The 14,230-nt window shown below is 45.4% G+C and overlaps 1 protein-coding gene across 1 annotated transcript in view; it reads right to left on the reverse strand.

Moving 5' to 3' along the window:
• Positions 1-3,073: 3,073 nt before the first annotated feature.
• Positions 3,074-14,230, reverse strand: part of LOC115005718 (sodium/hydrogen exchanger 5-like) — a gene marked incomplete at its 5' end in the record, with an annotated part of 22,201 nt that continues 11,044 nt past the window's right edge. The window contains 8 exon segments of the mRNA XM_029427667.1: positions 3,074-4,841; positions 4,843-4,940; positions 5,223-5,351; positions 6,313-6,382; positions 6,804-6,953; positions 11,925-12,051; positions 12,348-12,439; positions 12,631-12,757. Of these exon segments, the coding sequence (XP_029283527.1) occupies positions 4,362-4,841; positions 4,843-4,940; positions 5,223-5,351; positions 6,313-6,382; positions 6,804-6,953; positions 11,925-12,051; positions 12,348-12,439; positions 12,631-12,757 (1,273 nt within the window).

Here is a 14,230-nt window from a genome sequence, read left to right on the forward strand (position 1 = left end):
AGGTTTTTAGTCCTTTTCGTCACTTGTTTCCTGTCCTTCATTCAGCAGCTATGTTGCCATAAACACAAGCGACACGCCGGTTACTACTTCTGTCTTACACATCAGAAATGTACATTTTAATAGTCTTTTCTTTTAAATCTAATTGTATTTAACCTACTGCCCCTTACTTTATACAAAACAAAACAATTATTATTTTCATCTGTCATTAATATTCGAAATCGGAGTTTCGGGCTTCCGGTGGAATCGCAATGCATGCTGGGTGGCGGGCCTAGAAAAGTGAGCACCAACTCTACAAGGGCCGCCATAATGGATTTCTTCTCTACGTGTTTGTTTACATTGTATTTAGCTTATTCTTCAAGCGTGTTGTAAATAAAGCTTCTGCTCTACAATGAGTTCTGAACTCCTTTCTTATGATGAGGTTCAGATGAGGAAAGTCGACGCTTTGATTTAAAGGTTTCAGGAACAGAACTGGAGCTTATTGCCAGGGTGTTTGCTGCATCAGAGATGGGCAGTGAGGAGCAACCAACAGCTAACGAAAGACTTTCAATCACAGAAAAAGAAAAGATGAAGCTTTTGGTTGTGCCGAGTGGCGTTTCAGTGCCTGATCCCTTGACACTGCAGGATGGCCGGGTCAATGAAAACAACAGCATGACTTCTTGGCAGCCGATATACCTCAGCGTTATAACATTATGTTTAATGTCTGACCATCCAGGGAACCATGTTGAGTTTCATAAACAAACTTTGAACAAATACAAAGAAGGCAAAGCATTTAGACAAATATCTTTCAATCCTCTCGCAGATTCTGAGTTTTGCTTTGTGAAAGCTAAATGTTCTCATTCAATGAAAGTTTCCCACACGCCACATTCAGCATGGATCTGAGCAGTCAAGAAAACTGGCGATATCATAAGTGCTGATTGCAGTTGTGTTGCAGGGTAAGCTATTATAAATATATACCTAACTTGTGTTTGTTAATTATTATACAACTCAATATATAGAAAGTACATTTGTCAATATATGAATAGTAGATAGACGACACACCCCAGGTCGAGTTCAGGATCAGGGATTCATTTGTTGGTTTACTTGCATGAAATGAAGATTTCTTGGGCTCCCAAGACTTCCCATTGTAATCCTGTCTCTTCACAGCTGTGGTCCATGCTAGCCTTCTGTCTTTGTTCGTTAGTGCTGTTGGAAATGGAAATAGTTTGAATGGGGGCTCTCAGTCACAATCTTTGCAATCGTGAAACTCACAATGAGATTCTGCCCATTTATTTATCTTTCTCCCACAGTTTGAACATCCTTTCACCACACAATGTGTCCAAATCCCAGAACTAGAAGAGCGATGATCACACACTAACAACTAGCCAAATACAATGTAAACACGTAGAGAAGAAATATAATATGGCGGCCCGTGTAGAGTTGGTGCTCACTTTTCTAGGCTCGCCACCCCCCAGCATGCATTGCGATTCCACTGGAAGCCCGAAACTCCGATTGCGTCTATCATGGTCGTATGTAACATGTATGTAAAACGAAGACATGTCACTTCCGGCAGCCATCTTTGTTTGGTTTATTTTAATTTATTTGAAAGAGAAAATGTGCAGCAGTATAAAGGTATTATTGGTAGCAGGCTGTTTAGAAAACAGAATTATTACCTCACTACTGTTGAGGCCTTTTCTATAAGGGAAGAATAATGTGTGTATCTGCCCCATGGTTCAGATCCTCCAAGTTGAATGGGTTCTTCCTTGGCAAATGCTACACACTTCCATCAAGTTTCATGACAATCATTAGTTTGCCCATATTCCTGCTGATAACCCAAACCAGTAACACAACAGAAAATGGCATTATTCTTAGCCAACCCTGAGTTGAGTCTTTTTTATATGACGACGCAGTTTTTGTATTACTTTGTATAAACTGTTGTTGGTGTACTCTAGTTGAGTAGATGTACTTGTGTTGATTGTGTCGATGTGAGACAGCTCACACATCTCTTCCTATTCCTATATCCCTTCCCTATAAATGTCTCCATGTGAAGAGCCTAATTTAGACCATCTCAAGTTTCAACTTATTTATTGCCGCTTGCACAACAATCCCAGAGAAGCGGTCACATGTTCATCAGTCTGCTGTTGCTCCATGTTTTCTTCAGGCCACAGCTGGTTGAGATGCTTTGCAGACAATAGACCACAACTGTTCTACACAAACTGACACTAAGCTAATTAAAGCACAGATTGCAACATAACACAAGGCATTGAAAACAATGTCCTCAGGCCTTGCTGTCCACATCATGTTGCAGAGGTTGACGTGGACCCACACCTGATGGTAACAGACGCAGCGTTAACCCCAAGTTAGCAGAGATTATTTTAGTATTAATTCTGTAACTGTTGCTGCTATATTTATCTGGGAGGAATGTGTTTGTTAGTGGAGAAATACCTGCGGTCTGCTGAAACTGTCAGCGCATTTAAATAAGAGCTTTTCTATAAATTACATAACTCATCTGATTCTGTTCATTTGCTGGCTTTTTGTTTTTTTGCTTCTTAAAATGTAATTTCTTTCTAATGTTTTTAAAATGAATAAGTTTAATATATATATTTATATATTTGAATTGTGTCTGCATGTGCTCTATACATTATATTGCCCCTCAGTCAGTCCTCTCTGGGTGTATTTAGATATTCACTGCTAAATTACTGGGTTAAATAATGATCTAATATCCTGTGATGAGCTCAGGCATAGCAGCAGTCAGACTTTCTTTATTCAACTCTACAATAAATCAGTTAATCTGGAACCTGTAGTCAACATTTGACTTTAGATTATTATTTAAGGTAAGTAATCAGTCAAATATGACCTCTGCACATTATCTTGTACTGTATCAGGAAAGACGTCAGCCGGGTTCACAAAACACACCTCACATTTATTGACTTATAGTTCTCTGGGCAGAAGTCGGAGCTGACACATATCTGACAGATTATCATTCGATTTTCCACACGACAACCACAGAAGAAGCAAAGACTGTGTTCAGATAAAGAAGATTAAAAGAGCCTCGCTGACAGCAACACGCTTACGTCTCTGTGGCGGCCCCCCCCCTCACAAGGGCGGTCTCTGTACCAGCAGCAGCTGTTGTTACAACACAGTGCTGCAGGATGAAAGGAAACACGAAATAAATCCCTTCGTGCACAGCGAAGGACTTGTGGTGCGTTCAAGTCATGTGGAAGTTTTCGTGATTATAATCGACATTATGTTTGTTGTAGAATATTTCCATTATTTATAAAGTGATGTCTTTATAAATAATGTTGTTTATCGTATTGATCAGAGAATATTAACTTTGATCTGAGTCTCTGTGAATGTTACGTCCTGCTGTAACAACACGTGATAATGTTTTACATCAACTATAATATCGTATTACTCGGGACTGTAGTCAGACTGAAGTGTGAAAGCAGCTCGGACATTAAGGCGAACACAGTCTTTGGCAACAGAAACACACACACACACACACACACAATAGAGTAAGGCAGTTACACACACAAACTGTATAAATATTCTTTAAGCTCCTTTTTACACTTTGGTGGTTCAAAATAGACTACTCTGTAGATTTTATATATTTGCAGCTTTACAAAATACATTTTTAGATTTGACACGAGCAGAATAAATATGAAGTATGAATGTGGACGCATGTTTACAGGTGAGGCTTGTTGAAGCGCTGGACTCTATCCTGCTCACCAGGTTACCTGCTGAGATCACAGCCCTGTGTGAGTGAAATGTTTCACCCCCCAGTTATCAGATAAGACTTAAAGAAGAGCAGCAGCGTTGAGTTGTTTCTGTGAGCGAGGAGGATCTGGGATCAATAACAAAGATTATTGAGATTATTAAAACGTTCAGCGTTTCTGACGAGATGAGCGTGACGTCATTAAAAACACGTCAACAGAAAAAACAATAAATGTATAAAATCAGCTGCGTGTACTTTTATTCTGAAAATCTGAGCTGGTGGTGTGAGGTGGCTGGTGAAGCAGGAGGTGACCTCTGACCTCTGACCCTGCTGTTAGGGTCATTACAGTGAAGCAGCGATACTCAACTCACCGTGCCACAAACAATCTTATTATATTATATATGATATGAAATGATTCTTCTTCTTCGTTGAATCTCTGGGCTGCAGGATTGTATGACACGTGTTGTGTAAAGTTTTAGGTGTTACATATGAAAGAGTATAATTCATAAACATAAGCTGCTCCTACAGCGACAACATCTTTATATTTAAGCTTCTTATCAGAATTCACCTCATTTCTAACTTCTGCTCAGTGTGTGTGTGTGTGTGTGTGTGTGTGTGTGTGTGTGTGTGTGTGTGTGTTGCTCCGCTCTGCAGGCGCTGGATGTTTCTCTCACAGCTGTGTGGGGCCTCGGCTGTGCGGCTCGCTGCCAGGAGGCGGCGCCGTCACCAGGCTCCTCAGGTAGACACAGGGGTTCCTCCTCCTCCCCGAGCCGGGGGCGGAGCCGGACGGTGGCGGGGGTGGCGGCAGGTAGCCGGGGGGCCTCAGAGACGACATGAGCGGCTGCATCTCCTGCAGCATCTCCTCCTCCTCCTCCTCCTCCTCCTCCTCCTCATCCTTCTTCTTCTCCGGGAGGCAGAAGAAGGTCTGCGACACCGCCTGGGCCCCGATGGAGGTGGTGCTGCCCGGCGGGGTGTAGGAGGCGGGGCGGGGGCCTCCCAGTCTGGAGAGGGCGCTCACTCGCGGGTGGACGGGCTCAGCGGGGGCGGGCGGGGACGAGATGCTCTCCAGGGAGGAAATGCTCTGGTTCCAGGCCTGCTGCAGGTCCACAGGGATGATCTTTGTGGCCTCCACGGACACGCAGGGGGGGGGGCGAGCCCACGCTGCCCTTCCACGGCAGGTGGCTGTCTCCAGTGGGGGGCGAGGGGGGGGCCACTGATGGACTCTCACAGCCGTCCAGAGCTGCAGGGACTGAGGGAGGGAGGACACACACAGTGGGACAGTTACACCACAGAACTGTAAATAAAGATGGCCGACAGGGCGGCGCCCTCTGGTGGCCGCAGTGAGACACACGTTTCTCCCAACGAGGGTTTCTGTCAATCAACGAGTTCTCATATAATAAATGTGTTTATAGATATATTATGTTAGTAGTTATATAATAAACCATGGTGCTAACGTAGCAGCGAGGTGCTAACAAGCTTAGGCCGTGTTTGACTCGTGTGTGTGTGTGTGTGTGTGTGTGTACGTTTTCACCTGATTTTGGTCGTTGTTTTGGTGTCTCTGGCTTGCGAGCGACAAAGGTGATCCCAACGTCTTCCTCCTTCTCAGGGTCTGAATGATCAGCTCCGTCCTCCTCCGACTCCACGGGAACAACCACCGGATCTACACACACACAAACACACACACACACACACACACACACACACACACACACACACACACACAAACACACACAATTAATTATCGCATATTTAATTCTTGTGTATTAAATTATTTTATTTTATTCTTGTGTATTTAATTCTTGTGTATTTTATTCTTGTGTATTTAATTCTCGTGTATTTTATTCTTGTGTATTTAATTCTCGTGTATTTAATTCTTGTGTATTTAATTATTGAGTAATTAATTCTCGTGTATTTAATTCTTGTGTATTTAATTCTTGTGTATTTTATTCTCGTGTATTTAATTCTTGTGTATTTAATTCTTGTGTATTTTATTCTCGTGTATTTTATTCTCGTGTATTTAATTCTTGTGTATTTTATTCTTGTGTATTTTATTCTTGTGTATTTTATTCTCGTGTATTTAATTCTCATGTATTTAATTCTTGTGTATTTTATTCTTGTGTATTTTATTCTTGTTTATTTTATTCTTGTGTATTTTATTCTCGTGTATTTTATTCTCGTGTATTTAATTCTCATGTATTTAATTGTTGTGTATTTAATTCTTGAGTATTTAATTCTCGTGTATTTAATTATTTTATTTTATTCTTGTGTATTTAATTCTTGTGTATTTAATTCTCGTGTATTTAATTCTTGTGTATTTAATTGTTGTGTATTTAATTCTTGAGTATTTAATTCTCGTGTATTTAATTATTTTATTTTATTCTTGTGTATTTAATTCTTGTGTATTTAATTCTTGTGTATTTTATTCTTGTGTATTTTATTCTTGTTTATTTTATTCTTGTGTATTTTATTCTCGTGTATTTAATTCTCGTGTATTTAAATCTCATGTATTTAATTCTCCCGTATTTTATTCTTGTGTATTTTATTCTTGTATTCCTTGTGAACACTTTGTTTGTTGATAAGTGATTTGTTTATTTTTGACATCAGTGATTTTCTGTAATTACTCTTGTCCTGCCAGCTGACGTTGCGTCGGGGTTTGTCTCCTCCGTCCTCCTTGGTGTCGGATCCTCGGCGCTGAGGGAAGCAGAAGAAACAGTGAAGCTGCAGCGTGTGTGTGTGTATGTGTGTGTGCAGGACACAGAGATCTCTCTGCTTCAAACAAACAAACCAGCAACTTCATGCTGTCACTGCTACTGTCAGAACATTTAGTATCTGTTGAACTTAAAGTCCATGTTCCTCACCTTCTACATGTTCCTCACCTTCTACATGTTCCTCACCTTCTACATGTTCATTACATTTCTACATGTTCCTCACCTTCTACATGTTCATCAACTTCTACATGTTCATCACCTTCTACATGTTCCTCACCTTCTACATGTTCCTCACCTTCTACATGTTCATCACCTTCTACATGTTCCTCACCTTCTACATGTTCATCATCTTCTACATGTTCCTCATCTTCTACATGACCCTCACCTTCTACATGTTTTCTCACCTTCTTCAGGCTCCTCTCCTTCTTATGCCGTTTGTGTCTGGTGGATTTGAACGTCTCCATTCGGCTCTTCATGTTCCTCTGAAACACCTCGCGATCCTGACGCTCCTTCTCCCCCAGAGGCATGAAGTGACGGCTGTAGTGGGGCTGATACTGAACAACAACAACAACATGAAATAACAAAAACAATACGACACAACAACATTAACATGTGTAAACTTCCAGCTCTGTGTTTATTGTGTTTCATCACTTTTCAACTTTGAAATCTCTAAAATCAAAAAAGTGTTTTCTAAGGATTCAGTGTTTGATATTTGAATCTCTATTTTGTGTTGTTGGACAGTTTCTGACTCCCGACAGCCTCCTTAAGGTCTCTGGAAACTTAAGAAAATCTGTAACATCCTCAAGTTATCCTTGAAGCTCCCAAAGGACCCCTGCAACTTCTACAAGGACCCCAGAATCTCCCCAAGGACTCAATGCAACTTCTCAGGACCCACCAAACGTCTACCTCTTAGCGTGTGCGGGCCCGCCGGCGGGCTCAGCAGGAGTTTTATTGTGCCATGTACATTTCCTAATTCTGAAAAGAAATAAAATAAAATAATATTGTTGGAAAGCTTAGAATCTCGTCTATTTAGATATTGAGATGAAAATCACAACAGCGGTACAATCAGCTCCTCAAACTAGCAAGTACACTCAAAATCAAATCTTTGAGCCCACTTACCTATAAAGCCTCATAAATATCCTCTTTTCAGCAGTATTTTGAAAAAGACCCTCCTAAGACTTTGCCAGAGGTCCACACATTCGTTTCCGGTAAAAAGATATCCACTGTGAACATCGTCACATCGATAAAAGCCCATGAACAGGTGTTGCAATCTGTGAAATCAGCTGATCGATTTTTACATGTTGTTATCATAAACTTTCATAAAGTAATATCTTGTGCGTTGAGTGCTGTAACGACTTCATGAAAGAAAGGGAAAGGAAAGGAGAGACCCTGCCCGGAGGAAGCCCGGGGCCCCCGTCTGGAGCCAGGCCCAGAGGGAGGGCCCGACAGCGAGTGCCTGGTGGCCGGGTTTGCCACGGAGCCCGGTCGGATACAGCCCGAAGAAGCTACGTGGTGCCTCCCATCCATCCATCCTGTGGGCCCACCACTCATGGGAAAAAACGCTGGGGTCGGGTGCGCTGTCACATGGGTGGCAGTGATGGCCAGGGACCTCGACGGACCAGACCCGGGCAGCAGAGGCTGGCTCTGGGGACGTGGAACGTCACCTCTCTGTGGGGGAAGGAGCCGGAAGTAGTGCAGGAGGTGGATCGCTACCAGTTGGATCTGGTGGGGCTTACCTCCACGCACAGTCTTGGCTCTGGAACTGTACTCCTGGATAGGGGTTGGACTCTATTCTTCTCCGGAGTTGCCCAAGGTGTGAGGCGTCGGGCTGGGGTAGGGATACTCACTAGCCCCCGGCTGAGCGCCGCTACGTTGGAGTTTATCCCGGTGGACGAGAGGGTCGCCTCCCTACGCCTTCGGGTTATGGGGGGGAAAACTCTGACTGTTGTTTGTGCCTATGCCCCAAACTGCAGTTCTGAGTATTCGGCCTTCTTGGAGACCCTGAATGAAGCCCTGCAGGGTGCTCCAGTAGGGGACTCCGTAGTCTTGCTGGGAGACTTCAACGCACACGTGGGAAATGATGGAGATACCTGGAGAGGCGTGATTGGGAGGAAGGGCCTCCCTGATCTAAACCCGAACGGTCGTTTGTTGTTGGACTTCTGTGCTAGCCATGGAATGGCCATAACAAACACCATGTTCGAACATAAGGGTGCTCATAAGTGCACGTGGTACCAGAGCACCCTAGGCCAAAGGTCAATGATCGATTTCGTAATCGTATCATCTGATCTGAGGCCGCATGTTTGGACACTCGGGTGAAGAGAGGGGCGGAGCTGTCGACTGATCACCATCTGGTGGTGAGTTGGTTCAAGGGGTGGGGGAAGACTCTGGACAGACCTGGTAAACCCAAACGGGTAGTGTGGGTGAATTGGGAACGTCTGGAGGAAGCCCCTGTCCTGGGGATCTTTAACTCACACCTCCGGCGGGGCTTTTCAGCCATCCCTGTGGAGGTTGGGGGCATTGAACCTGAGTGGGCGATGTTCAAAACCTCTATTGCTGAAGCTGCGGTGATGAGCTGTGGTCTCAAGGTCTTAGGTGCCTCAAGGGGCGGTAACCCTCGAACACCGTGGTGGACCCCGGTGGTCAGGGAAGCCGTCCGACTGAAGAAGGAGTCCTTCCGGGTTATGTTATCCAGGAGGACTCTGGAAACAGTTGCAGGGTATCGAAGGACTAGAAGGGCGGCAGCTTCTGCCGTGTCAGAGGCAAAGCAGCGGGTGTGGGAGAAGTTCGGAGAAGCTATGGAGAAGGACTTTCGGTCGGCACCAAGGTGCTTCTGGAAAACCATCCGGCACCTCAGGAGGGGGAAGCGAGGAACCATCCAAGCCGTGTTCAGCAACGGTGGGACCCTGCTGACTTCAACTGAGAAGGTTATCGGCCGGTGGAAGGAGCACTTTGAGGAACTCCTGAATCCGACTAACACGCCCTCTATGGTTGAGGCAGAGCTGGAAGCTGATGGGGGATCATCGTCAATTTCCCTGATGGAAGTCACTGAGGTAGTCAAACAACTCCACAGTGGCAAAGCCGCAGGGGTTGATGAGATCCGTCCAGAAATGCTGAAGGCTTTGGGTGTTGAGGGGCTGTCTTGGTTGACACGCCTCGTCAACATTGCGTGGAAGTCTGGGACAGTGCCTAGGGGTTGGCAGACCGGGGTGGTGGTTCCCCTATTTAAAAAGGGGGACCAGAGAGTGTGTGCCAACTACAGGGGTATCACACTTCTCAGCCTCCCTGGTAAAGTCTACTCCAAGGTACTGGAAAGGAGGGTTCGGCCGGTAGTCGAACCTCAGATTGAAGAGGAACAATGCGGATTCCGTCCTGGTCGTGGAACAACGGACCAACTCTTCACTCTCGCAAGGATCCTGGAGGGGGCCTGGGAGTACGCCCATCCGGTCTACATGTGTTTTGTGGATCTGGAGAAGGCGTATGACCGGGTCCCCCGGGTGATACTGTGGGAGGTGCTGCGGGAGTATGGGGTGAGGGGGTCACTTTTGAGGGCCATCCAATCCCTGTACGCCCAAAGCGAGAGTTGTGTCCGGATACTCGGCAGTAAGTCGGACTCGTTTCCCGTGAATGTTGGCCTCCGCCAGGGCTGCGCTTTATCACCAATCCTGTTCGTGATTTTCATGGATAAGATATCGAGGCGTAGTCGTGGAGGAGAGGGGTTGCAGTTCGGTGACCTGAGGATCTCATCGCTGCTCTTTGCAGATGATGTGGTCCTTATGGCATCATCGGTCTGTGACCTTCAACAGTCACTGGATCGGTTCGCAGCCGAGTGTGCAGCGGTTGGGATGAGGATCAGCACCTCCAAATCTGAGGCCATAGCTCTCAGCAGGAAACCGGTGGATTGCCTACTCCGGGTAGGGAATGAGCCTTTACCCCAAGTGAAGGAGTTCAAGCACCTCGGGGTCTTGTTCGCGAGTGAGGGGACAATGGAGCGAGAGATTGGCCGGAGAATCGGAGCAGCGGGGGCGGTAGTACAGTCACTTTACCGCACCGTTGTGACGAAAAGAGAGCTGAGCCAGAAGGCAAAGCTCTCAATCTACCGGTCGATCTTCGTTCCTACCCTCACCTATGGTCATGAAGGCTGGGTCATGACCGAAAGAACGAGATCACGGGTACAAGCGGCCGAAATGGGTTTTCTCAGACGGGTGGCTGGCGTCTCCCTTAGAGATAGGGTGAGAAGCTCAGCCATCCGTGAGAGACTCGGAGTAGAGCCGCTGCTCCTTTACGTTGAAAGGAGCCAGTTGAGGTGGTTCGGGCATCTAGTAAGGATGCCACCTGGCTGCCTCCCTAGGGAGGTGTTCCAGGCACGTCCAGCTGGGAGGAGACCCCGGGGAAGACCCAGGACTCGGTGGAGAGATTATATCTCCTCACTGGCCTGGGAACGCCTCAGGATCCCCCAGTCGGAGCTGGAGGATGTGGCCCGGAGAAGGGAAGATTGGGGTTCCTTACTGGAGCTGCTGCCCCCGCGACCCGATCCCGGATAAGCGGTAGACGATGGATGGATGGATGGTTGAGTGCTGTCCAGTTACTTCCTGAATGTTAGGCGGAAGCTTAGCGTTAGATTGACACTTCGTTTGAGCCAATCGGAGCTTCCTTGGTTTATCTACAAACTTCATGCTCCAATGAGTGTCAACTTGACAAGGAAGTGCCCGCAATAAAATTTATTTTCAAAATGATATTTATTATTTATTGTTCAGAAGAAAATACAAAAACAAATTAAACATTTTTGAAAAGAAATTGTTTATACTTCACTTACTCTGTGTGATTACTACTAACAGGGAATATGGGTATATAATAGTTATTTATAAATAAATAAAAATAATATTTATTAATAAATATTACAATATCTCCAAATTGCACAGTTTGTGTACGCCTGGTGTTACTCTTAGAAAAACCTGTCTAATAAATTAAGTTTTTATCCTTTTCTTCTGAAATTTGGTGGTGAACTTGATAACACTTGGTTCTATGGTTCTATTGTGTATTTCAGCTCTGGACTACCAGCTATACCCATCTTCAGACATCTTTTTCAACAACAAACTTCAGACTGAGTGTATTTTCTTCAAATTCAGTATATTCAGACCACTATTACTCAGTGCCAGAAGCACTTGGAGTGATTATTCACTGTTTTGCAAGAACAATAAGAGAGTTATCTTTTGAATGAGACCAAAATCATGCAGCTGGTGCAAATGGTTGAAGAGCAGCTTTCAATTTACTTTGGGTATGTCGTTTGTAGGTATTTTCGGGTAAATTCGCCCACACTCTAAAAGGACCACTAGAATAATTTCAAGGAGCACAAGGTCTTCTTCAAGGACCCTTTATGACATGTGGACTCTCCGAGGACCTGGAACTTCCTCTCTGGTCAACTGCACCTCTTCAAGGACTCTACAACTTCTTCAATGAACCCATCAAAGGTCTTTAAGGACCCCAATACCCTCTTTACTGTCACTTTGTGTGTGTGTGTGAGTTACCCGTCTCCTGGGCTTGTACAGGTTTCCTGCGAGGACATGATGCGTCTCAGTGTCTTCCTCCACTTTGGCTCCAGGGACGTTATCAATTACCTGGAGGTCCAGACACACACCGCTGCCGTTCTCACGCCTGGAACACGCCAACAACACGTCAACAACATGCCAACAACACGTCAACAACAAACACTTAGCATGATTCTGATAACATGAAGCTTAGACAGACTAGATGAATCTCGGTTGTAGGTGGAAGAACCAACAAATGACTTACCATGGACAGCTAAAGGACAAGGTGCAGCTAAAGGATCATGTCCAGCTAAAGGACAAGGGCCCGCTAAAGGATCATGTCCAGCTGAAGGACAATCGGTGGGCAAAAAAAAGGTAAGAATGGTCGAAATATATTTATTTGGAAATTTTGACCTGACTCACAGGTAGTTGGTGACATTGGTGACTTCGGGGAACGACGCTCTACTGGTCATCGAGGGCAGAGACAGTCTGGCTGAGGTCAGGACGTTCCCACCCTGCACACACACACACACACACACAGGTCAATAGTTAAAAGTATCTTCTCTTTCTTTCTGATGTCAGCATCTCTGGTTCCCTCCACTAAAAGGGATGTTTCCATTGGATTTGGGATTATAGCAGAAAATAAACTCTGTGGCAAACAAAGGTTTATGATAAGAACAAAATGTTAACATCAGACCCCTCCTACCTGGTCGATGACACTGATGGCGTCCCTGATGTTGATCTTCTGATACGCTTCCCACAGTTCACTCTTCCTGTACACAGACTTCCTCAGCAGCAGCTTACTCAAGTAATTCTTATCAAACTGCTCCCATCTGAGAGACAGACAGGCAGAGAGAGAGACAGAGACACAGATTTATTTAGATTTTTCAAAAATGAAAAAAAGACCCACCACATCAACAACACCGTCAAAAACAATCATCCCAGAAGCGATCCGAACCAAACAATACATCCGACATCTGAAATCTCCACTCGCCACCTCACCCCACCCACACACACCACCCATCACCAGCCGAATGATGCATGCTATGTGGGAGTGCGACACAGCAACAAGCAAAGATCGTTACAGAGCCAGATAGCATTTGCCGCGCCTAAAACGCGACATGTGTAAGGCCCCTTAGAGTGGTGCAGCCACTATGCGGTGAATGGAGGAATTGCATTTTAAAGATTTATTCTGTTTGACAGCGGGCCATAAATAATACATTATAAGACTGAAGCTGCGTGCCGTATGAAATCTGACCCGGACTTTGGACATGCCTGGGTTAAAGTATCTGCTTCCTTCTGGCTTCCAATGACAACAATTACATCATCTGATAATTTATAATCTGATAAAACAATGATGCTACTAAAACCAGGTAAAACAGACCCTGTAGTTTGTGGAGCGGATTTTCCTGAGGAGAGGTTCAAGGGAGAGCGCATAGAGCATTCCTGACAGAGCACAGCCCTGCCGGACCCCTCTACACACTCTGAAAGGAGCACAAAGACTACCATTGAACTTCAGCACACTCTCAACTTCACTGTACAACACCTTAATCTTAGCTATGAATCCAGGGTTGAACCCAAACTTCTCCATCACTTTCCAGAGGAAGTTGTGTTCAACCCGGTCAAAAGCCTTTTCCTGATCCAGAGAAATCAGACCAATATTAATGTCCAATGAGCTGGCGACCTCCATAACAATCCGAATTAGGTAGACATTGTCTACTATGGACCTGCCAGGCACACAGTAGGACTGTTCCTGGTATATGACCTGCTCCATAGACCCCCCACCCCCCCCAGCCTGGTGGCCAGGGCCTTGGACAGAAGCTTGTAATCCACACACAGCAAAGACACAGGACGCCAATTACCGATGTCCTGCGGGTTTCCTTTCTTAGGCAGAAGTGTTATTACGGCTCTGCGGCAGGACATCGGCATGGAACCAGAGGCCAGGCTCTACAAGATAATTTGCTAAAATGTCCCAGAAGGCTTTAAAAAACTCGACTGTGAGGCCTTCGATGCCGGGAGCTCAGCCTTCCCTGCACAGTCAACGGCCCCTCGAGCTGCGAGTTGATCTCCTCGGAAACCTGAGGTAATCCACCACAGAACCCTCTGAGGAGTGTTTCATCTCCCTCATACTCACTGGAGTAGAGGGATGAATAAAAACTCACAGCTCGCCTTCTTATCTGGCTTGGTTCAGTAGAAGAAGAAGCTAGAGGGAGCATCCATCTCAGTGGCATTTTGAAACTGGGACCAGGACCAGTTCACCCTGTCACTAACAGGCGGGCCGCGATCCGAGTCCGGACTCAGACGCC

The sequence above is a fragment of the Cottoperca gobio genome, unplaced genomic scaffold, assembly GCF_900634415.1.
Source record: "Cottoperca gobio unplaced genomic scaffold, fCotGob3.1 fCotGob3_352arrow_ctg1, whole genome shotgun sequence".
NCBI classification, from domain to species: Eukaryota; Metazoa; Chordata; class Actinopteri; order Perciformes; family Bovichtidae; genus Cottoperca; species Cottoperca gobio.